Genomic DNA, 24,554 nt, shown 5'->3' with positions numbered 1-24,554 from the left:
ATTTTATTTATAGATAGATAGATAGATAGATAGATCACTTGATTGTAGGGAAAAATCTTAAAGTCTTTTACAAAACAGATAAAAGCAACGGGCGGCTTTCTGGCCAGAGCTGCACCTGACGGACTTCCGGCTGCTCCGGCAGTGGGCGGGGCTTGGGAGGGGGCGGGGGAGAGGGAGCCTCAACCGACGCCGGTGGAAGCGCCGGCCTGGTTGCCCCGGCAACGCAGCTGCTGTTTTCGCCGCGGCTGCACCTGAGCCTCCGCGCCTGCGCAGTTCCTCTGCCCTCGACGTCACCCCGGCCCCCTCCCTCTTCTTCCCTCCCTCCCCCCCCCGTCAGGGGGCAGCGCTTGCCCCTCCCTCAGCCTCCCTCCCCCCCTCAGGACCGGAGTGGGGCGGGGGGAGCAGCGGCGGCGGCGGCGGCGGCGGCGGGTGAGTATGAGAAGCCCCCCCCCCGACCCCTCATCGCGTTCTTCCCAGCATGCACCGCCTGGTGGGACTGACTCAACCCGCCCCTCCTTCCCCACGTTCAGTTGGTGGGGGGTCTTGACGCCCCCTCCCCCATTTGCGTCAGAAGAGGTGGAGGAAAGGGCAGAAGAAGGTCCCCAGCAAGGTGAGCAGCTTCTCCTCCAGGACTCCTCCTGTTATGGGGCACCTCCCTCCCCTCCATTGATCAAGGGGGTGCAGGTGGCCCCCTTGGGGGGCTGCCAGGGCACACGCAGGAAGGTGCCCTGCTGGCGCCTGCCCTGCCCCTGTTTGCTCACCTGCTTTTATGCCCATCACTTGGTCAGCTTGGTCAGGGCACCCACCTTGTGTCCCAGGGCATTGTGGGAAATTCAGAAGCACGTCTGGGAGCAGCTCCCCCTTTCCGCTGGCAGCGCCCATGGATGGGAAGACTTTCTGGCGCCTCTTCCACAGTGGGTCAGAGCTCATTTGCCCCTCTCCCTCCACCATATGGAAAGGGTGTAAGGTGGGACGGGGGCAGGAAGTAAGAATCCGGCCGCATGTTCTAGCCTCCCCATTTCCTGGGAAATAATGGGCATCCTCATACCCAGGTGAGAAGTCCACTGCCCCTCCCCACTGTGGGATTGGAGAGGACAGCTCTCCCTCAGGTCAAGTGGGGAGGGGGTATTCCTCCAAGTGGAAAGATGCAGGTGGGAGAAAGACTCCAGGAACACATTCATGTTTCAACCAACCACCTCACCTTGGTATTCTTGCTCATACCAGAGAGGGCCAGAGACAGGACCATTTCCTCTCCATGTAAGTTTGGTGTGAGTATTCCTGCAAAAAGGAACTTTGGGGGGGAAAGTACCCATTCACTTAAATATCCCATCCTACCTGGCGAAATAGAAATCATAACACTTGTATCTCTTTAGTTAGTACAAGTGGAGAGTAGATGCTCCTCCAAAAAGAAATGGGAAAATAAAAAAGACGCTCACATACCCATGTAAACCCTGAATTGATTGCTTGGGAGTGTCCCCTTTCGTAGAATTTAGGAGAGAATGTGCATGCAATGGGCCTCCCCAGCAACCCGAAAGAGTTCTTGCAAAGAAGATTAATGTAGAGGCAGCCCATATTTGGGCTAAAATGGGACACACTTCATTTGGGCATTGGTTTCCCCAGCAAACAAACAAATAAATAGGTTTTATAGAAGTGGATCCTCCTGCAAGAGGGATACTGGAAAAAGAGACACATACACACACACACACACACACACACACACACACACACACACTCACTCCCAAATGTATTGGACTGAAGACACACTAGAATTCTTCACAGGGAAATGTTATCATTCTGGCTTATGGATGTGTGGATGAGGTGCCTTGAGGGCCCCCAAAGAAGCCTGCTGGAGTTGTCTTTCTGAGGAGGATCAAAACACCCCATCCTGACAGATGAGGAAGGGTAACCCGCATATGGGACAGATAGAGATGCCACCATACTTTAACCTGCTTCACTTTGCTTCATCCCTGCCCTCGGATTCTTTTCTACCCCACTCTAGATTTAAATCAAGATTGTGGAGCTGGTGGGAAGAAAAGAGAAAGATCTGGGCATTTTCTTCCCTATAGAGCTATGGTAGGGTATCTGTGGTATTCCAGATGTTACTGGACTCCCAACTTCCAGCCGCCCCAGCCAGCATGGCCAACGGCTAGGGATGATGGGAGTTGTAGTCCAGTGACATCTGGAGGGGCACAGGTTATTCATCCCTGCTATAGAAAAAAGCAAGCCCTTGGTCTTTCGGTATACTTTGGAGGGGGGGGGAGAAATACCCAGAAGCTTTTGCGCAAGTGTGGGATCAGGGTATGCCTTGTGTTTTCCATCTCTATGTAAGGGGGATGGTTGCAAGTTTTCCCTAAACCGGTTAAAGAGTTATATTGTGGGTGAGAAGAACAAGGCAGTCTCCCCTCAAAAATTAGCTCTGGGCATGATCTCAAAGGGGAGGGGTTCAAAGCATCCTATCCTTGTAAATGAATAGGACAGTTGGCTTATATAGTGGGGGTGGGTACCTGCGGTCTTCTGGATGTTCTTGGACTACAGCTCCCATAATCCCTGACCATCATTGGCTATGCAGATGGGGGTTGCTGCGGATTGGCAACCCAGCAGCCTCTCAAAGGCTACTGGTTCCCCATCCCTGCCATATAGCAAAGAGGTGAAGACAACTGGAAGAAATGAGGCAGCTCACTGTCCCTTCCATTAGAGAGAGAGAGAAATCAGGGCACTCCTTAAAAAAGAGTGACAGTGGGGTTCATGTACAGTTAAAAAGGCCGCAAGGTCTCTCTCCCCCGCCTTCGCCTTCCCCAAGTCAGGGAACTGATTCTGCCTTTTCAGTGCCTTGGGCACCTCAGCCTTATGGGCTGCCTCTTTCCATCTTGGATTTTTCTTCAAGGGGAAGGGCCAGTTTGTGCATCTCTCTTTGATTAGGCAACAAAGGTGGATGTTTCCCCTCCTGCCACTTGGTCTCTGCAGTGACTTTGCTTCTTCCCCTGCTCAGCATTTCATGGGGGAATTTGGATTCCTTTCTGGAGTCTCTTGGGAGCAGTGGCAAGTGGGGAAGAGGGGAGTTGCCTGCTCTGCTGCCCCTCTTTCTCAGAATGTGTGACCCCACTGGCAAAAGTGCTAGCCTCATTTATTTAACTCAGCATACATAGGACTCACATTCCCTCTATCCCTGCAGCAATCCTGTTCCGTGGGAACTGTCCTTTATCAAGGGTGCTGGGAATTGTAGCTATGTGAGGGGTAAACTACAGTTCCCAGGATTCTTTGGGGGTGGGTGCTTTAATTGTATGGAGTTTACACAGCCGCCTAACCGCGTCCAATGTGAAGTCTTATCCCCACCCCCTTTGCCAGCTCTGGTCCCAGTGTTGTATTTTGTCTGGAATATATAAATACCCTGGAGCTGTTGGATTTCAGGAGAGAGTTGGCTTTGGTCTGGTTTCCCTTTCAGCTTAAGGAGAGGAAGGATTCTGAAGGGCAGCGCTGGGTTTGAGCTGCGGGTGGGGAGGGGAAGAGGTGACCTTATCGCCATCATCGTCTCTCGTTGCAGCAGTCGCATAGCAGTCACATCGCGTGGACAAGCAGAGGGGAAAGATGGGAGTATTGTGGCATGTGTGGGAAGGAGGGCTTGGATCTGGGCGCAAGCCCGTCTGGCTGTCCTGTCCTTTGTGGAAATGCTAACAAGGCAAGGCAAGGCACGCTTCTCCCCGGAAATGGAGTTCCTCCCAGCTACCGGGCTGGCTGGCCGTGGTCTGCATATTTCTTCGGCTTAAGCCCAAGGTGGGACATAAGGGTGGGTGGGTTTTAGTTTTTGCTAATCACTGGAGCTGACGCTGGCTGGGAAATGTGAAATTTATTAATGTATGTTGCTAAGTTGTAGCAGTGCGTTTGGAAATGTAACCTAAGACGGAAGTAGAGAGGCGCTTTGGCATCTCTGTGGGGGGGGGGGGTTGTAAGACTGCCGTCCGCATTGCAGGTTCATAAGAGATCCAGGAGACTTTCCTGCTTTGGGGGATGTGGAATGCTTGAACAAAAGGTATTTCTCTCTCCATTCTTAAGTAGCAGTAATTAACCATCTTAATACTGTATTGCTGTTGCTGGCTTTCAAACTGGACTTGCAACAATCCCTCCCTTTTCTTAAGTGTTTCTTCTTTCGACTATAAATAAATCATGATTATTCTGAGATTGATTGTGTGAGAGTCTTAGTTTGTAGGGGAACTTGTCTATTTTTGATTAACAGAAATATTTGGTTTTCCTTCCTCATCTAAATTAGTTTAATTTAGTTGACTTTTTGAATCACCTTAGCCAAATTATCTCACTTACTGATTAAATCAGTTGCAGCATGTGCCTCACACACATACCCCACCTGTATTTTGTAGAATTTGAAGTCTGACCACAATCTTTGTTACTATATGTTTTCAACTTAAAAGGTGGGGCAGCCATGTCTGAGGAAGGGGTTGCCTTTGTAAAAGAATTGGTAAAATTAATATATTAGACATTAGCAATAATACTTGGCCATCTTCCTAATAATTTTTGCATCTGCTATCCAGTTTTAGATTTTATACAAAAATTGCTATAACATATAAATAACTGCTAGTTTGTAAAGTCTGAGTACAAATTTTGATTAGTAATTGATTTATTTTCAAGGCCATTGCTTTTTAATTGGTCCAGTTGAGCTCTACCTATGTAAAATAGAAAATTGCTACTGTTAAGAAGTAATGAATGGGAAAGAATCCCTTGTGATTAGATGGGCAGGAACAATGGGCAGCCCCCCCCCCCCCCCAGACTTCATTCTTGTCAGCTGGCAGGTAATTGGAATCTGTTTACCTCTGAAGACTGTGGAAATGGCATAAAGCTTTAGAATAGCAGAAGAAAGGAAACTTTTTTCTGGGTTTGGTACAGATGACACTTGTAGTCTGTCGTTCCTCTTATTTTAGATGATTGAAGTACTCAAAGTTGCTGAAAGTTAAGAAATGGCGTTAAGAGCGACATTTAACTTTAAAGACTAATTTGTAAGTTAATGCTGGTGCAGCCTACTGTAGTAATTAACTTATTAGTATTTGTTATATAGCCAGTTTTTAATGGTGGAGGACATTACTTGTTTGCTTGCCGTCAGTGATTAACAAAGTGTGTGTGTGTGTGTGTGTGTGTGTGTGTGTGTGTGCATTTTGTAAGACAAGGGACAAATGGCTAGTTCACTAAGTTTGATGTTCATGGGGGCATTGGACTCTATTGGCTTGGAAAGAGTCTGTCATAATTACTGTGTAGATGATTGTGGTGTCAGCTTTTAATAATTTTAAAAAGAGGTAAAGATTTTTGGAATTATCTGAGGCTAAACTTTGATGGCATGTTCCTTTTGCAGGCATTCCCTCTCTCCCCTTTACTGCAGTGCACAGCTGAAAGCCATCCTATTGCAGCAACACCCCTGCTGTGTCTCACAAGCATCTCCACCTTTTCAGAACTTGGCTGGAATATTTTTCCAACTGAATTCTTTCTCAGGCTGCTTCTGCTACATCACTGTAAAAAAAATGGTGCTGCTTGGGTGAGGCGAAGCAAGACAGGTTGCCCTCTGTCTGTAAAAGAGAAGTATCCTTCTCTCTTTGCCCTCAAAGCTGTACAACTAGAACTTGTTGATTCAGCTGTGCAGATGGTGGTCTGCTAAAGAAACTTTAAAGCAACCTCAATCCTTGCCTGCTTCTTACGTCTTTGTTTCAAAATTAATGTAAAACAAATAACTTAGTAGTGATTATATTTTTATCTGCACAGATAAAAATGGTTCACACTCATTCTTCTGTAATCTACTTGTCTTCGATTCCCATGAACACAAGCTTTTGTGATTTTAAAATAAGGAATAAGTTTCTAGTCCTGACTGTTGAAGTGGTGAATTTCTAACGCTGAAGAAAGTTGTCCACCTCAGCTGGAGAATAAATTGATTAAGGCAGAGTAATGTAGCCCTGGTGGCTTCATGGGTTTCTCTCTGCTGGGTTGTTGGGTTGCCTGTAGTGGGATCTGGCATTTGCCAAGGCCTTGCCCGCACTATGCTGTCAGCAAGTGGCAGGTTGCCATTCCGCCTTAGCAGCAGAATGCTTGCCTGCTTTGGGGATATGGATGGAAGTGTAGTGCTTGCATCGTGATGGGAAGAGGTGCGGGGCCAGTGACTTACTTCTTTGTGAAAAAGGTATGTTGGGCTAGATGGATCCTTGATCTGATGAAGTATAGATTAAGAGGTTTTAAAAATGTAATGCACAAAGATCTGTTCTGCTTGCATGGCATGACCAGAGTGTGTTTCTGCAAAAGTGTGGAAGAAGCCCTTATGCTGCAGGGAGACAATAACTTTTAAGAGTTGAAAGTGCTATGTCCAGATGTCTGCCGCTGCTTCCACGGTGTACACACTCTGCTCTTTCATTCTCTTGAACAAACGGGTCTTGCAAGATGGAATCAGAATTCAAAATGACCTTGACAGATTGGAGAAATGGGCTCAAGCTAACAAAATGAATTTCAATAGGGACAAATGTAAGGTTCTGCACTTGAGGAAGAACCAGATGCACAAAGATAGGCAGGGGGACACCTGGCTTACTAGCAGTACATGTAAAAAAAAATCTAGGGGTCCTTGGTGGACCACAATCTTAACATGCGCTAACGCTCTTCTAGGCTGCATCAACAGAAGTATTCTGCCTTGCTCAGACCACACCTGGAATACTGTGACCAGTTGTGGACACTGCAATTTAAGAAGGATGTTGAAAAGCTAGGAAGTGTGCAGAGAATGGCAACCAAGATGATCAAGGATCTGGAAACCAAGCCTTTACGAGAAATGCTTGAAGGAGCTGGGTATGTTTAGCCTGGAGAAGAGGAGATTGAGAGGAGAGAGCTGTCATCAAATGTCTTAAGGGCTGTTACATGTAAGAGGGAGCATGCTTGTTTTCTCCTGCTCTTGAGGGTAGGACTCAAGGCAATGGCTTCAAGTTACAAGAAAGGAGTTTCCGACTAAACATTCGGAAAAACTTTCTGACAGTGAGAGCTGTTCGGCAGTGGAGCAGACTCCCATGAGAGATGGTGGACTCTCCTTCCTTGGAGGTTTTTAAGCAGAGGGTGGGTGGCCATCTGTCGGGGATGCTTTAGCTGAGAGTCCTGCATTGCAGGGGGTTGGACTAGATGTCCATTGGGTCCTTTCCAACTCTAAGATTGTATGATTCTAAGCTCTTGGAGCACTGTTAGAATTTGCAAATTGTGGTGATAGGAAGGTGAGTGTGGCTTGCTTACCATGGGCAACTATGGTCCTCTCCTCTCACCTCAGCTTCATGAAAAATGCTGCCCATCTCCAGCCTCAGATAACTTCCCACCCAGGAAGGGTGGAAGTATGTTAATTTCAGGGCTTTGAGATTGCAGCCCAAGATGTCCCTAAATTATCCAAGATTCATTGATAGTATACAGAGTGTGTTGCTTCAGTTCTTCCATATCTTCAGCACTAATAACCACTTTTAGGAAAGTGGTGTTTTTTTTAAATGTCAGCACACACCACTGGGAGGTGCAGCTGTTCCGTTCCCCCCCCCCATCCCCAGATTGTGCCTCAGTATCTGTATAAGCATTTGCAGGCTCCACTTGCTACCATTCCCACCCACCCATGTTTGTATTTTAGGAAAAGATAACAGCACTAAAGGCTGCCAGAAGCAACCTCTCTGACACCAGTAACACCCCAAGTTTTGATGTGAGTTGATATGGAGGCGGGATGGAGAGATTCAGCATTCAGAAGTCCCACAGCCATACTAGAAGTGTCTTTGTATTTAATATGCATGGGTGTTTCATGTTGCTGCCATCAGCTCAGGGTTACTTTAGGCAGGGAGGGGGATCTCACCTTTCCTCCTTCTGCTGGAGTGCTGAGGATAATCCTACCAGATGCTGCTATGTTTGTTTTTGGAGGGTGGGGAATCCCTCATTAGCACCAGTAGAGGATCCCCTCCTCCCCCCAAAAAACAACACCTAAATACCAACATTACAAGAGGGTTATTCCTCAGGATTGCAGCAGGGGAGGAAAAGGTTAAATCCCCCCATGCGTGATCCCATTAATTGCCTTCCAAGTTCATGATGATATTTGCATTTTTTAAAAAAACAAAAACCCTGCATATTAAGTGAAAAGATGTATTTAACCTCCCTCTACTAGGAGTGTCAGAGCTTCAGAAATGACAGACACACATTTTTTCTGAGTGTAAACAGAATCCTTGCAACAGAACAGCTGGTTCAAACAGTCCCCCCCCCCCCCGAAAATGTCTCACAGTGAGAGCATCCCTCTCATAGAATCTGCAAAGCACCCACTTAACAGTAATTTCTACTGGAGAGGCTGTTGAAGTGGGCTAAAAATAGACACTTTAAAAAATTCAGCCACTCAGGGCTGCTTGCAAGCATAAGCAGAGGGTGGGGCAGTTTGCCGCATCTCTGAAGCCAGTAGACTACAGCCATCCAAGATTAAATTTTCAGAAGTGTTTTTGCAGATGAGTATAGACTGCTGGGTACCTTTCAGATGTGGTTTTGGTGATAACATATTTAGAGTGCATATGGATGTATACCTTTTAACTTTTCAGTTTCCAGCTGCTCAGAAGAGACTGCTGTAAATTTGCCATTTTTTGTTCTGCCCAGAAAATTGGGAGAGTAGGGAGGGATAATAGTACAAACTATGCAGAATGAGGTGGTAGAATTTTGGATTGTGCTACTTTAGGCTGCTTTAGGTGAGGTAGTCTCATTTTTATTAATGTGTTGTTAAAAACATATATTTGCATGCAATTAGTGAAAACTAGCATGTTGAAGAGTCGGCCTTGAAGAGTGGGCCATGCTAAGCCTTTTCCCCGGTGGACTGATTCTAGTTCAGCCTTTGCTACCCTGGTGACACCAGATGTTTTGGACTACAACCCTAGCCAGCACATCCACATTTACTGCATTTACTGCATATACATTTACTTCGCGGGTGGTGCTGGGGGTTAAACCACAGAGCCTAGGGCTTGCCGATCAGAAGTTCGGCGGTTCGAATCCCCACGAGGGGGTGAGCTCCCGTTGCTCGGTCCCTGCTCCTGCCAACCTAGCAGTTTGAAAGCACGTCAAAGTGCAAGTACGATAGATAAATAGGTACCACTCCAGCGGGAAGGTAAACGGCGTTTCCGTGTGCTGCTCTGGTTCGCCAGAAGCGGCTTAGTCCTGGCCACGTGACCTGATAGCTGTACGCCGGCTCCCTCATCCAGTAAAGCAAAATGAGCGCCGCAACCCCAGAGTTGTCCGCGACTGGACCTGATGGGGTTAACCTTAACCTTTACTTCCTCCCAGTAACTCCATGTTCTCTCAGTTTTTTAGAATGACAACACAGGACAAGCCCCCTGTAGGAAGTGGTTTGCATTTATGCAGGGAGGGGCGTGTTGATTAAAAAATCAGACACAAGACCCATTTGCCTTTCAAAGTGGCACAGCTGCAAATTTCACCATGTTCTTCCACATAATCTATAAAATGGTTCTGAGGGAGCATGGGGTGGTAGGAGAAGAGTATGAGACTTGTGGATGCTGATGTGGCCAACCATGTGTCTTCAGTCTCTTCCCCTCCCATCTCCTGTCTCTGCACGCTTTTTTGATGTCTGGCTGCCAGTATGTGAGCCCTGGTGTGCAGTTGACAGCAGGTGGTGGTGCTAGGAACCTGAGGTGGTAGGTTGACTTTAGATAGAGAAGCCTTCAGAAGTGGATTTCCCTAAAGATTAAAACAAACAAACCACCCACCCCTTGGCAAGTAGAAATATAGCACAACAGAGGGAGAGAGGGGGAGGGAGAGAGGGAGATGGATTAGAACATTTCTCCCTGATGTACTAGTTTTCCATTTGCAGATGTTTGGGGAGAGCATAGAATGCTCACTGAAGTGGTACAATCCACTCTGTCCCCTCATGATTGTTCTACATCGTTCTGCTTCATGTGCAGACCAACCCTCCCTCCTTCCCGCTAGCACTCTGTTGGCTGTTGCACCTCTGTGCATCCATTGTTGCGCAGGGATGGGAGACCTCCAGATGTGGTTGGGCTGCAGCTCCTCATCAGTCCAGGCAGCATGGCCAGTTGCTGGGATCTGTAGTCCATCAACATCTGGAGGCCACAGATTCCCCCACCTTTGTTGTGAAGGAAACAACATGGCCTGGAGCTTTGGACAGCCCCAACAATTATAAGATGCAAGGCACAAAGCGGCAACAGCCCTTGGGCTCCACCCAGATGGAGTAATTTCATTGCATTAGGTCACATGAAGGTGTTTCTGTTGTCCTGGGCCTTGGCACCTGGTTGTCTTTCTAAGATGGCTGTTGCAACATTGGCTCTCAGGTATGAGCTATATTAAACTGCACCTATCATTGTTGGCTCAACAACCCAACGCCCTCCAGTTCTAGCTGGACTTCTAGCACCCCTGACTTTGGCCATGCAGGCTGAATCTGATCAGAGTTGGAGTCGAATAACATGGAAAGGGCCAGTGGTCAGCCACACCTGGCCCTGTGACAATCTTCCCTCCCTGATTTAAAGTAAATTGCATCAGTTTTCCAGAAAGCATCTTGGGGGAAATTAGAAAAGCATCCCTATTGCTTATCTCTGCTCATTTCCTGAGTGCATTGGGGCGTTCCTCTTGATAGCCTTTGAGACTTTCTCCTCTTAATTGTTCTTCCGTTGCTGCTCCATCAGAGACTTGCCACAGTACCTAAAAATAACTCCACAGTGATATTAAGACCTGAGACATTCAGAGGTCGACTGAAAGGAGACTACAGCATTCTGTCTGGGAGATTGGGGTGGTGGTGGGGAATGTACACTTCATAAAACATGTCATATGCCTTTAAAAATAGAAAATGTTTAGAGGCTTTTTATATTCTTCTGAAAAGAACATGAGCTCACTGAGCTTCTTAAAGGGCTGGTTCCATATTTTTCTGGAAACTACCTGTGCCTTTTGGTTGTGAACTCAACCAGTAAGAAGACATTACAGTGCTGGCAGAGGACACATTTTTAAGTGTCTGGGCACCAGGATCTAATTTTTAGTTGCTTTGGTGACTAGATGCCTTGGATGTTCATGCTCTACTAATTTTATTTTAAAAACTAAAAACAGCTTTATTTGGCATTACCTATGACATATGCCTTTGTTTTGCTGACTGGTTGGAATCATGCCCTTCACCCAGTTGTGGATGGTTGGTGGACTGAGAGGAGGATCTCTCAGGGGAAGAAACTGGTAGAAGAAAGGAAAGCTCCCAGGTGAGAGCTAGCAGGGTGGGGTCCAGCCCTCTCCGTGTGAGACAAGGGTTCAGAGCTGCCTTTGGAAGAGGACTCTGCACTTTCTTCGCTCTCTCTCTGTTTTTGTTTAGATTAGTTCCTTTTATCTTACAGTATTATGAAAAAGTTGTAATCAAATCTTATTAAAAGGACTCATGCCCCCTTCACCCAGCCCTGCTTTAAAAACCAGCATTCCTCCTTTTCATTTATTGCCCTATTTATTGCTGCTCTACTTAGTACTTAACCATGGTTTCCACAAAGCAATTCTGGAGACAGTTCCTGTTCTTGTTTTATTTTTATTATTTTTCCCTTTAGCATGTTTAGTGTTATTGTATTACGATTTACTGGTGCTGTTGTCCTTTTAAAATCATAGTAATAAAAGGTATTTTTAAAAAAATTATAAATCTCAAAATCTTTTAAAACATCCTTCTTGGGTGGCACTGAGTTATCAGTGGAACGCTGAAACTGGTACCACAACTGTGTTTGCATGCTTGCATTTTTTAATAGTTTGTTTAGTTCAGGAGTTCCAAAAATGACACAACTGGAACTTTTTTGCAGTACTTGGAAAAAACCAAAACCCGCCATAGCACCTGCCATTATTCCCCCCACCCACTTTCCTCACAGGTGCCCAGATATGGAAGCTCAGTGGCAGAGAATATGCTTCACTTGAAAAAGGTCTCCGGTTCAATCCCCGGTATGCCCAGCCAGGGCTGGAAAAGACTCCTGCCTGAACCCTGCAGAGCCACTGAGTGGACAGTACTGAACTAGTTGGACCCAGGGGTCCGAGGCAGGTTTCCTATGTAACTAACCTGGTTCCCATTGTTGCAAGGGGCCTTATGTTTTCTTCTGCCGCCTCTTTCTTCCCTTTTCTTGTAGGAGATGGCATGAAATCTGTAAGGGCATGCAAATGTTGCAGTGCAGAGCACTACTGCTCAGGTTTCCAACCAGCCAGGCATGCCCGTTCCAAGAAAACTCAGTTTCTGGATCCCCCCCCCTTCAGTTGTTGTTTGGGGAGGGAATACCTGTGCAGACCTTGGGGTTTCTCCAAGCCTGCTGATGCCAGACACACTTTTGTGGGGGGGGGATGGTGACGGTTACATAAGGACCCACACTCTGAGAAGTGGGTAGCCTAAGTGGTGCCCCTCAGGTGTTTTGGACCACAGTTCCCCAAATCCCTGGCCATTGGCCATGATGACCAGGGGTGATGGAAGTTGTGGTCCATGACATTGGAGAGCACCAACCTTGGCTGCCCGTGATACAGGATTTTGGTGGTGGCTAGTGATGAATGCTTTTGTTGAAATATAATAGAAATATAGAGTTTAAATCCGTGGTTCCCAAACCACCCCCTCCCAAGGGCCACTTGAAAATTGCTAATAATTATTAAGTGGACCACTTAATAATAATTCTGCCTATTGTAGAAAGTGTAATGCTGTATGATTTTCAGCTGCATTTTTACAGACATGCTGCGGACCACCTGAATGAAGCTTGTGACCACTGGTAGTCTGCAAAACTCAGTTTGGCAAACCCTGCTCTAAATAACTCAGTTAATCCCTGTTTTTAAAGGTTTGTTTTTTACCGTGCAAGTTCGTTGTAATGGATGGAGCGTGTTACCTGCTTCTGGGTTGCCTTTGTTCTTTAGGTGAGTTCTGCTGTATAGAGAAGGCCTGCAGAACCTCTTTTCTGCCTGATAGCTGTATTCCCTTGTAGGAAACCTTCCAGGGGTTGCATGCCTATGCTGGGAAGGACCAGAGGCAAACGTGGCTGGGGTAGTAGATGCAATTCTTACTTCTGTGCAGCAGGCTGCATTCTAGCCATGCAAGAGGCAGAAAGTCCTACATGCCCACAGCATGCTCACCTCTCCAGTCTTCTTCCAGGCAGCAAGTGGTGTTATCCTTGTTCTAAGAACACATTCCAGGAAGGCAAAAGCACTTAGGAAAGTGTGGAGCCGGGTCAGTGAAAGCTGTAGCTGGAGGTGGGGTGTGGCCATTGAGAAGAAACCTAAGAGCTGGACAGAGAGGCCTGGGGGTGGTACTTGGACCCTGGGCCAAAGGTTCCCCTCCCCTAGTTTAGAGAGATGGTGTGGGGAAGAGGAGAGGAAGAGAGAAAAAGAGAGGAAAGGTTTGTTCTTTGTACAGTGTAGAGTTCAAAGTCAGCCTTAGGTTAAACCACTGCTTTTTTTTTGCCCTTTTTAGTGTTGGTACTCATAAAAGTGCCGTGGGTGCCAGCACAAAATGGCTTCCATGTGCAGAAAGAAAGAAAAAAGAGGTTCCAGTGAGTTCTGGAAGGCTACTGAACAAGCCTTTTCCAAAGGCCTCCTTTCTCCCTCTAGAACAAGCAGAGGCATAGCAAGGTCAGGTGGTACCCAGTGCGGAAATTTTTTTGTCACCCCCCCCCCCAAGTTGGGAGTGGTGGGTGGGCGACATGGCTCTTGGGCAGCTGGAAGGAGCCCCGCCCACCTGCCACTTCCCTGCCGGTCACCAGGCGACCGACAACACATCAGGGGGCCTGTCCTCCGCCTCCTTGCTCTCCTTTTTCGTGCGCCGTGAAGGACTCTCCAGTGCAGCCAGCAGGTAGAGCCCCTTCTTGCCGGGGGGGCTGCCCCTTTTCGACTCCCCTGCGCCCAGGAGAGCCCTCCTCCACCCCCCCCAAGCCCACCGGGAGCGTGGCCAAGAGGCCGCTCAAACTTTCCGTTCCTAACTTAGCAGAGGAAGATTTTCCTCCACCTTTGAAAGGGGGGTGTCGGCAGCTTCCTGGCCTCTCTTGATTCCTCTGAGCAGCCAATGCCAGTGCCCCCTGGTTCAACGGCTCAGTGGTGGGGGGCTATGTGCATGGAGCAAGGGAGGGTCAGTCGGGCTCCGCGGGGCATCTGCTTCACTCTTGGCCGGCCTCCAGCGCCCTTCTTCTCCTTCCTCCTCCAGGGCTCAGGATGCCTTACAAGCACCAGGGGTGCAGCCAGACGGGAGAGGATGTGCAGCCCCCGGGAGGGACGCCAGGGGGAGCCCGGGGAGCACACCAAATGTCCCTCCCGAGCGCACCGCCCTCAGACAGAGAACTCCCAAGCCTCCCCCGAGCTGTCAAAACGAAGGGGGGAGGCCGCCCTCAAAGCGGCACAGCTCCCCCCTTCCCCCGACAACTCAGGGTAGGCTTGAGTGTCATGGGTGTCACGCCAAATGTCACCCCCCTCAGTGATGACACCCGGGGCGGTCCGCCTCCACCGCACCCCCCTTCCTACACCTCTGAGAACAAGGTGGTCCAACCTTTCATACCAAGTAGGCCACAAGAGTACTTTGACATGCAACCCATGGGCTGCACACTGCTTTGTGGGGGGGGGGGGAGAGAAAGTCCAAAATTTGACACACACACACACACACACACCAGCCCTCATGCTGCCTTCTTAAAACCTGGTAAGCACTTGCCCGGCTTCAGGAAAAAGATCGGAGAGCTCTGCCAGGGTAGATGGTCGTTTTGTATAATCCTGATGGTCTCTGTGGAGCTGGACCTGCACAAGTTGTTATTTCCTAAGCAGCTGATAAATTTATAATCCATTTTAGCAGGGGGGTGGGGGTCTTTGCTTGCCAGGAGATACTGTCATTAAGGCACCTGCCAAAGGATCTCAGATGTTGAAGTTGTAGATCTGCCCCGTAGAACCTCTTCCTTGTCTGTTTTCAGTACTGTGAGAGGGGCATTTGCTTAATTAATCAAAGAAGAATGGGAAGTAGCAGAGGATTTTGGAGGCTCTTCAAAGGGGTGGCGGGTCGGTAGGTAGGTCGGTAGGTAGATATTGTGCGTTGTGGTGGTCCATTAGCAAGGTTGTTCTGACTTTTCAGCCAGCAATATCAAGGTGTGACTATATAGCACTGGAACGCCTGGGTTTTTTATAAAAAAAATCTCAGATAAAATGAAATAATTTGGTTTGTTTTTGTTGCAGATCACTGCTCCAAGAATGCAGTCGCCAAGAGTGTGATGGGGCCGTAGCTCAGTGATAAGAGTGCATGCTTTGCCTGCCAAAGGTTCTGTCTCTCCAGCTAAAAGGGTCTTACGTATCGGGGCTGAAAGGGAGAGCCCTCAGTGAGGCCCACGAGAGCTGCTGCTAGTAGGGCAGATTGCCCAAAGGGTTTCATTTGGCCAAAGGTAGCTTCAGATGTCGGTACATTCAGATTTACGACTGATTCAGACATCGGACACCTCAGGTTGTATCCAATGTAGTGCTAAGTTAAAGTCACTTACTGGTGTAACTTGTTCCTGTGACAAAATGTTTTGTGCCGGCAGAAGATTGCTGGCAACGAGTTTCCGCTAGTGCAGCTGCTGTGTTGGATTCCTCTGTTGTGCAACATTAAAACTTACCTGCCTCCTAGCATAAGCACCCTTGCACTAGCAGACAGAGAACTTTGGCTACAGCCCCTCACGTGGACCACCAACAAAGGCTGGTGCCTGGAGACTCGAATGTCAAATGCTCTGAGTGCCACAGGGTGGAGGCGTGTTTCATTTAATTCATTCACTTGCTGTGTTTGTATGCTGTCTTTTGCCCAAAGAGCTTAAGGCAACATAAGTACCCCGGCCGTCTTTTATCATCACAGCAGTCTTGTGAAGGTGAGCTGGACTGAGAGGCAGTGCCTGGCCAGTGAACTTCATGTCCGAGCATTTGTGTGTATGCGTGTAGGTGTGACATTTGCCTGTACTTTTAGGTGGCTTCAAACTACCATTTGATAAAGTACTTCAGGATAAAGCCAGTCTCTTTAAGCTAAAACTGGCTAGCAATGTTTGGTGATGCTTTTCAGCAGTTAATTGTGGTTTAGCTTCTAGTATTCCACTAAGGGAGGAAACATATTCCTTTCATAGACCAGCTGCTGGGCAACCAGAGTCACCCCCCCCAAGCTGGAAATGCCCCCTTTCACTGCTTTTGGACTCTGGCACTGGACTCTCTTTCGCCTGGGCTGGTAATGCTTCATTGGTAGAGCAGATATTTCACATAGCGGTGAAGGTCGGGAATCTTGGAAATGGCCCCCCCCCCTCCCTCCCTCCCTGGCACACAGACCTCCATGGCAGGAATAGAGAGGCTGCCTCCTGACTAATCTGAGGCTCTTTTCTGCTTAACCTCTCGTCAGCTCAAGCCAACTCAGGGAGTTGTAGTCCAAGACAGCTGAATGGCGGCAGTTTAGGGAGCGCTGAGGCACACCCAGGTGTGTGGAATGCTTCCGCCTGCACCAGTCCCTCCACCTGCCCTCCACCGGTTGCCAGGGCTTTGGTGTCTCCATAAGTGAGCATCAACACGCCTTGTTTGTTGGAGGGACGACAACAGCAGACTTCCCATCCTCCCAGGTGTGCTGCAGCAGCACTCAGTCCTGGGTACAGGAAGCTGCTGTCTGGTCTTGTCTTTGGAAGATCCCTGGAACTGTGTGTCTGCTCTTGTGAAGGTGTTGTCTGCAGCAGCATCCGGCAGTTGCCTCCTTTCTCCAGATTCCATGAGTGATTCTTTGCTAGTGAGCTGCGAGCTTTAACAATTCCAGTTTTTTGCCCTGTAACTTCAGGCTCCCACCTCCTATCTCCATCAGGTGTCGTCGGCAACGAAACAGTAAATGCAAATGTTTACATAGAGTAACCAGAATAAGACTTGTTGGCTGAATGTTTCCAGGAGCATCAACTGCTTTGTGCATGCTGGCATATACTGGAAATGCTACAGAGCTAATGAATGGGGCCCCCATTTAGTTTTTTGTATTTCAGTGGGAACATGTTTTAAATTAATAATGTGTGACTTGCAGAAAACAAAATCTCCACTTGCACTGCTTGTTGGGAAGCCTCTCCCCTGCCCCACCCCCACCTGCTTTCAGAGTGCAAAGGGCTTGCTGCGAGATGATTGGCTGGGTGAGTCGTACCATGCCTAGGAAGGGAGCACCATTTCCCCGCTATGTCACCCACACAGTGGGAATTCAGCAAGCACTTAAGGAATCTGAGATGCAGTAAAGCTTTTAGCTGTGCAGACAAGGCTGGCTCATTGGAGAGAGATAATGTAGCTAAGAAATATTGACAGCGTTAGTGAAGGATGGGCCTTGAGGCCATGAACAAAATGGAATGGGCTGTTTATAAAGGGCCCCCCTGGGTTTTAGCCAAGGATATGCTGCTTCAAAGCAAGTCAGAGATGGCACTGCTGTACTCTACACCATGTCTCCATTTCTGCTTTTTAATGTTGCTTTTTTGAAGTCTGGATGCATACAGCTTGGGCAAGTTAATGTGTTCTTTGACAGAGACTGCTTGATAGGTTTGGGGAGTTGAGCCTTACGCACAAAACTAAGAGAGAGTGGGTTGCCTTCAGGGCTGTGAAGCTATAAAAGAAATGGGAAACAAGGACTGTCTGTGGGTTCCCATTATTTACCAATGCTTTGCAAAATTGCCTGGGCACAGTTTCATGGTAGCAGTAACCCTCAACCCAACTAGTTAATTGAGGTTGTTCAATTCACAGCCGTGCTTTTGTGATTCTAAGGCAGTTGCAGAAATCAAGAGTCCCACCAGAACACTTGTGAGCCGTGCCTCTCCCTTGCGAAAAGATCTTTACTGGAGACCCTCTCTTGGTTTAGAATTGTTTACAAAACTTAATCCTGATCCAGGATCCTTCTGCTGCAAATTGCATGAAAGCTCCATTGTTTTGTGGAACAAGCTTCTGCACAAACCTGCTCTTCTATTTCTGCAAGGATGCTCTGTTTTGGGGGGAGATCTCCAACTCCCCCTCTCCTGGCCTTTAATCTATCAAGGACACACATGCTACCAGAACTACAAAAGTTAACTCAGACCTTTGAGTGGTCCAAGTGGCAATGTGAAGTCTTTTAAAAAGTGAGGTTCTTCATTCAAGCAAAAGCACTAAAGCAGGCATGTCCAACAGGTAGATCGTGATCTACTAGTAGATCACTGGACATCTGCTGTAGATCACTGGTGGATCATTGGCTCCCCACAAAGAAGCTGAACAACTGTGGCTTCCCTAAATAAAGCTCAACATTTTACCTCCTCCTTGGAAAAAACAACTTTGACCCAAACCCCCAAAAAGGGGGTAGATCACTGCCAGTTTTTAACTCTGTGAGTAGATCACAGTCTCCTGAGAGTTTGCCACCCCTGCACTAAAGCTTATCATAAGGTAAGGATCCTCAGTGATTGATGACATTGCCAGTAACAGGTCCTGGGTTCAATTCCTGGCATCTTCAGTTAAAATAATCAGATAGCAGGTAATGTGGAATAGCTTTCTCTGCCAGTGACCCTGGAGTGATGCAGCCAGTCAAGACTAGACCATCCTCAGCAGATAAAGCAGCTTCATGCATGTATCATAGCACACTTTAGACATTGATGAGGCTCCAAAATACCCAACCAAGCTCCAGACCATAGGCCTACTTAGAGTGGACCCATTGAAATCAAAGGACCTCAATTAGTCATGTTCATTGATTTCAGTGGGTGTATTCTGGGTAGGATGTTTGCTCTTAGTTTTTCATGTAGAAGTAGAGCAGAAGCGGCACACTGTTTGAGGGCTGGTAGTAGTCTGGCACATGTGTTTATAACATCGCAGTATTGGTTTCTGTCTAGACTGGGCTGCTGATGCCAGTAAGGCCGCCTCTTGGGTGAATGTTGTTGTTTAGTCATTTAGTCGTGACCGACTCCTCATGACCCCCTGGACCAGAGCACGCCAGGCACTCCTGTCTTCCACTGCCTCCCGCAGCTTGGTCAAACTCATGCTGGTAGCTTCGCGAACACTGTCCAACCATCTCGTCCTCTTCGTCCCCTTCTCCTTGTGCCCTCCATCTTTCCCAACATCAGGGTCTTTTCCAGGGTGAATAGGAGCTGTGATAAGACAGAGACAGGATTGTCTTTGGTGTCGTTTGCCCTCCGCATGGAAGAAATGAGAGTCTGTGCCTACGACCCAGGCTGCATAGCTTTTGTTTTTATAAAACAAGCATGTCAACTAAGCACCTCTTGTGAGTGAGTGGTAGGCTGGAGGGCAAATGTCCTCCTACCCGGTTTGATGGTGGGCCCCCATGCCAGTCATTGCTTAGACAAAAAGCATCCTGGTTTTTGCCCCCCCCCCCACTCCCTTGATTGTTACAAAGAGACTGGTCAATCTCCATAGCTGGTCAATTAAAAAAAACCCATAACCTATTAGCAATCATGACCTGTTGCTACTAGCTAATGTTTCTAGCATTTTTACTGAAATGTTTTACAGTCTTTATTTCCACAACCATTCTCTAGCCTAAGAGGTAAGCATGTGCTGGCTGGGGCTGATAGGAGTTGTAGTTCAGAACATTTGGAAGGCACCAGGTTGGGAAAGGATAGCCTCGGCCTTTGCCTGAAGTCCCAGGTGGTATCCAGGACAGTGGAGCAGGCCTCTGAAACATGGCTCAGCTCCTCTGCTGCCCACCTTCCCCCAGTCTGTGCTTGAAGCTTCATCTCAGCAGAGGCTGCTCCCAAGGTCTTGCTGCTTCTCTCCGGCAGCTGTGGGTTGCAGTAAACTCTGGCCATCAGCCTCAAGTGCCTTGTTCACTGACAGACCATGCAGTAGCCCTTTCCATTCATCCAGTCCCACTGACTCTAGGTCTCTCCGATTTGGTGTGTGTTGCGTTGTGCTATGTTATCACTAGCATAGTGCTGTTCAGATGCTGGACTCCCACCAAACCCAGCCAGCATGGCTAGTGGTCAGGAATTACAGAAGTTGTAGTCCAACAATCCCTGGAAGGCCACAAACGCCCCATTCCTACTCTTGGACCAGAAGCAGCTGGAAGCATGAGTGTTTTATCAGCTGCGGCAGCACACCTGCTACAGGTAGATGTTGACACAAAAAGGTTTCCTGGTGGTGGTGGGTTTCCTTGCCATTCTGAGCTGTTCAGTGCTGCTCAGCTGCAGCCTTTGCTGGCCCTGTGAATGTTTGTTTGCTGTTGGTTTCTAAGAACGTGGCTTATCGGTGGGCTTATCGGCGGGCTTCCCCGTCTATGAGGGATTATAGTCTCTCTCTCTAAATGTAGCTCAGGGAGGTGACTGGCAGCTCATACTCCTGGGTTTTCTCAGAACTCCACTTCAGTCTGCTAAAGGGATTAGTGCCCTGAAGTCTGTCTGGCACTAATCCTTTTAATATGCTAAGTGCAAACAAATGGGCACCTGGTGGTGTCCTCTGCCCCCACCCCCATCATGAGCATGGCTACCCGGAATGCCCTGGGGTTTCCACAACTGGAAACATCCACATCCTAGTTGAAAGTGTCCATGCTGCAGAAAGGGAATGGCCATCTCTGCACATGGGCTCATTTTGGCGCAGCTGCATTGATCAAAAGCTCACTTGCTTTGCCCTGGACTTGGAAACGGCAAAGAAAAAGGCCCCTGATTTGGTCTCAAGGTGCTGTGTTTCCCCTCTTCTGCCCTTCACTCAGCAGGTTCACTGGATGTCAGGATGGCGGCATCAAATCTGGAGAACCAGCTGCACAGCGCCCAGAAGAACCTGCTCTTCCTCCAGCGGCAACACGCAGACACCCTCAAGGGGCTGCATGCTGAGATTCGGCGGCTACAGCAGCACTGCACAGGTAATGTGGCCCAAGCCACCTTTGCTTCCAAGCAGCTTCCCTTTGTTCTGCTTGGGGCATCTCTGCTCTTGTCCTCTGCTTCTCTCCAATGTCCGTCCCCTCTTCAATGCTGTCCCCACATTGCTTCATACTGGAAAGGCAAGCTTGGTACTTCTTCTGGATGCTTTGTGTATATTATCTTGGGAATCCTTACAACAGTTCTGGAAGATGGGCCAGTACCTTTTGACAGCAGCATCTGGGGTTTAGGACTTTGTCCCCAAAGAGCTCTGTGTGTCTACCTCACTGCTTGCCTTTGGTATGCATCTAAACCTGGCTTCCCAGGGAAGACTCTCAGCTGATTCAGAGTGACCTAAAGAGTTTTGGTAAGACAACTAGTCATATTAGAGTAGACACACCAAAGTCAATAGGCTGAAGTACATTAACTCCAATGGGTCTGCCCTTGAGTAGGATGGTTTGTTCAATTTTTGTTTTGTTTTGTAACCCACCTTTTGTGGCGGGGCAGGAATGTTTGACATAAAGATCCTGCTGCAATTGATCACCCAGTTCTGTGAGCCGCAAGACTTTGAATGCTTTGTGAAAGTGTTCTGTTTATGAGTTTTGCACATGGGCAAGTTTTCTCCAGCTTTCCTAACTCTGCATGTTTTTCAGATCTGACGTACGAGTTGACTCTCAAAAGCTCAGACTCAACAGGTGAGTGGTCTCAACCATCTTCTATTTAGAGGGTGTGGAAAGTGCTGGCAATGACAAGGAGAGAATCTTGAGCACTTTCTAGACACCTTGGAGTGTTGCATTGAAGTTGTTTTGCAAAGAAGTTTGTGGAACTTTCTTACACTGAAGCCCTCCTTCCATCAGGGAGAACCAACGTCAAGGCTGATCAAGACAAGGAGTGGATGGTGTTGCACTCTAGGTTGCATCCATGCTGATATTGTTCACTCTTGTGACAACTAGCAATGTTGTCTCAGCTTCTGGTTGTGCTGATTCACTTCCCAGCATTTACTTGAATGTCAGTGTTGGCAGAAGTGCTCCCATAATCTCCCCAAAACAGGCTGGTTCAAATTGCATCTCCCTCTTCACAGATTTGATTTTCATAGAATCACAGAGTCATAGCGTTAGAAATGACCACAAGGGTCATCTAGTCCAACCAACTGCAATGCAGGAATATTTTGTCCAACATGGACTCGAACCCACAACCTTGAGATTAGGAATCTCCCAGGTAGCTTTTTTGGGGGGGAAATGGACTGTATAAGCATAGGTTGCTAGCGTTTGAAACTCCCATTATTCCAGGTAAAACAGAGTTTCATTAGCGCAAGTAGTTTCTGAGCTCTGGGAGCAGTACTGCGCCTAAGATTTCAAATTAAAACTGCAGTGGAAGGAGTGGAGAATCTTTTTCGGCATCCCTACTTCTAGCTACACTCTGAAGACTGGAGAAGAGACCCTCTTAAGAATATTAGGGGCGTGGGCTGTGCGATAAATTCCCATACTATTGAATACTGGTATTAAAATAACATTGTGATAAGTATTTCAACAAGGTGTGAACAAAAGGTTGAGACTTGACAGCTTCCCAGGGGGTAGCTCAGCTGGACGGATACTTTACAGATACTTTGCAGGCTTTGTTTGCTCTTTCCCTCCTTCACCAGTATGTTTCTTATTGCTGAGAAATAAGGATAGAAGCCCTCAGCTGCAGCCAGTTTTAACCCATTGCAAGCACACAAACCAAGTCTTTCAGCAGAACTTTCAGCTCTCACCCCCAAATCTCTCCAGAACTCAGCTAATTATGCAGAGCCAGCTAACAATTCAGGAGGGACCCCCCCCCCATGGCTAGCAATCAGGCAAAGTAAACAGGGAATGTAAACAAAAAACTCAGAAAGCCTTTCTTTCTTTCTTTCTTTCTTTCTTTCTTTCTTTCTTTCTTTCTTTCTTTCTTTCTTTCTTTCCTTCTTTCCTCAGTGGAAAAAAGGAAGTGTTTTAAAACACCCCCCCCAATAGCTTTCTTCCATATTTAAAAGGAAGGAAGGAAGGTTGGTTGGTTGGTTGGTTGGTTGGTTGGTTATTTATTTATTTATTTATTTATTTATTTATTTGAGAGGGGACTTCTGTGTCAGGGGAAATGGAGGGGAGAAGATTTAACTGGTTACCTTCTGCTGAAATGGGAGGTTGGGTACTGTGAGAATGGTGTGGAGCTCTCTGAGATTCTGCTATTAAAGTTCAGTGATTCTCATGCCTTGAAGAATTTGGGAGCAGAGCAAACACTTCAGCCACTTTCTTCCAAGAAATGATTAGCATTTCCTTACTGTTCCAATGTTGTGGAGCTGCTTTTGCTCTGGCTTCTTACCTTAATCAACTTTATGGCAGGAAAGCATGTTTCTTAGTGAGTTTGCTTGACTGTACATGGTGTAAAACTCTTTGCCTGCCTGCTCTTTCAGAAAGTGGGACTTCAAGAAGTGAAGAACTCAAACGGAAGTGTGAAGAACTTGAGGCCCAGCTGAAAGTGAAAGAGGCTGAAAACAATGAGCTATTAAAGGAACTGGAGCAAAAGAATGCAATGATAATGGTGCTTGAGAACACCATCAAGGAGAGGGAAAAGAAGTATTTAGAAGAACTGAAAATGAAAAGCCATAAGCTGAACATGCTGTCGAGTGAACTGGAGCAGCGCGCCAGCACGATTGCGTACCTCACCTCACAGCTGCACGCAACCAAGAAGAAGCTCATGAGTTCAAGTGGGACTTCTGACAGCTCTCCATCCGGGAGCCCAGTGCTGTCCAGCTACAAACCAGCCCCTCCCAAAGATAAGCTCCCAGAGACTCCGCGGCGCAGAATGAAGAAAAGCTTGTCCACCCCCCTCAACCCGGAATTTGAAGAGGCCTACAGATTAGGATCGGATAGCCGCAAACTGCTGTTACGGGAGCCTGTTGATGCTATGCCTGATCCCACTCCCTTCTTACTGGCAAGGGAAACTGCCGAGATCCACCTTATCAAAGAGAGGCCTTTAGTCATTCCACCGATTCCTTCGGAACGCACCTCTGCTGAGCCACACAGCCCAGCCCGGGAGAAGCAGCACAAGGCTCACGTTGGTGTGGCACACCGAATCCACCACGTTGCTTCACCCCAGGCGCAGCCAGAGGTTGAGACACTAGCAGTGGATCAGGTGAATGGGAGCAAAGTGGTCCGAAAACATTCAGGGACAGATAGAACTGTTTAAGCATACTGTCTGGAGGTGACTCTCTTATGCACTGTGATCACAAATAGGGTTAATTGCATCTGCAGTCACTCCCCCCCCCCTTCAAATCTCATATGCATGCCAAATTCTTTCCATCACTAGAATAACCTCCTCCAATGGATTCCCCAATATGACTATCTACTTAATGAAACGCTGTGGCCAAACTCAGGTGTCTGCCTGACTGCTTGCTTCCAATGCTCCTTCCTTTATTCTAAGCGCACTTGTGGGCAAATGCCCAGGCAAACCAGTCTGCATTATTAATCAATAGTAATGACAGAGTCTGATAGCCTCCTAATGATAGCCCTGCAGCACTGTGTATTGGCTGTTAATGGTTAAAGCCTTCCATGTATGTATCACTTCACACAGTCATGACAAATCCTTCTTTTTGGGGAGGGGCAGCGCTGACCACCAGTGTGAGAAGAAAAAGAACAGCTGAGTGACCCCTCCTCCCTCCATCACATGGTCTTGATCACAGTGTTCGTATTTTCTGTTACGTTTTTATCTACAGCTACTAAAATCCCAACAAACTCTATTTTATTAACCCTG

At 47.6% G+C, this 24,554-nt stretch overlaps 1 protein-coding gene across 4 annotated transcripts; it reads left to right on the top strand.

Annotated features, from left to right (window-relative positions):
• The first annotated feature begins 330 nt into the window (after positions 1–330).
• On the top strand, positions 331–24,554 carry CCDC92 (coiled-coil domain containing 92). Of its 4 annotated transcripts, none has more exons than XM_080985646.1 (4): positions 331–429; positions 20,645–20,791; positions 21,440–21,481; positions 23,215–24,554. In XM_080985646.1, exons 2-4 carry the CDS (start codon positions 20,662–20,664, stop codon positions 23,988–23,990), a joined length of 948 nt encoding a protein of 315 aa, XP_080841772.1. In that variant the 5' UTR covers positions 331–429; positions 20,645–20,661; the 3' UTR covers positions 23,991–24,554. The 4 variants fall into 4 exon arrangements, with proteins under 4 accessions (XP_080841772.1, XP_080841773.1, XP_080841774.1 ...); XM_080985647.1 differs by lacking the exon at positions 331–429 and adding an exon at positions 483–610; XM_080985648.1 differs by lacking the exon at positions 331–429 and adding an exon at positions 3,535–3,771.

This window comes from Podarcis pityusensis (genome assembly GCF_964106645.2).
Source record: "Podarcis pityusensis genome assembly, chromosome: 16".
Taxonomy (NCBI): Eukaryota; Metazoa; Chordata; class Lepidosauria; order Squamata; family Lacertidae; genus Podarcis; species Podarcis pityusensis.
Note: the sequence above shows the minus strand (reverse complement) of the source record. Positions and strands in the feature narration are given on the sequence as shown.

Coding starts and splice junctions, on each gene's coding strand:
- CCDC92 (XM_080985646.1), top strand. CDS start 20,662: ATGGCGGCATCAAATCTGGAGAACCAGCTGCACAGCGCCCAGAAGAAC. Junction 20,792..21,439: donor GCTACAGCAGCACTGCACAG/GTAATGTGGCCC, acceptor CATGTTTTTCAG/ATCTGACGTACGAGTTGACT. Junction 21,482..23,214: donor CAAAAGCTCAGACTCAACAG/GTGAGTGGTCTC, acceptor CTGCTCTTTCAG/AAAGTGGGACTTCAAGAAGT.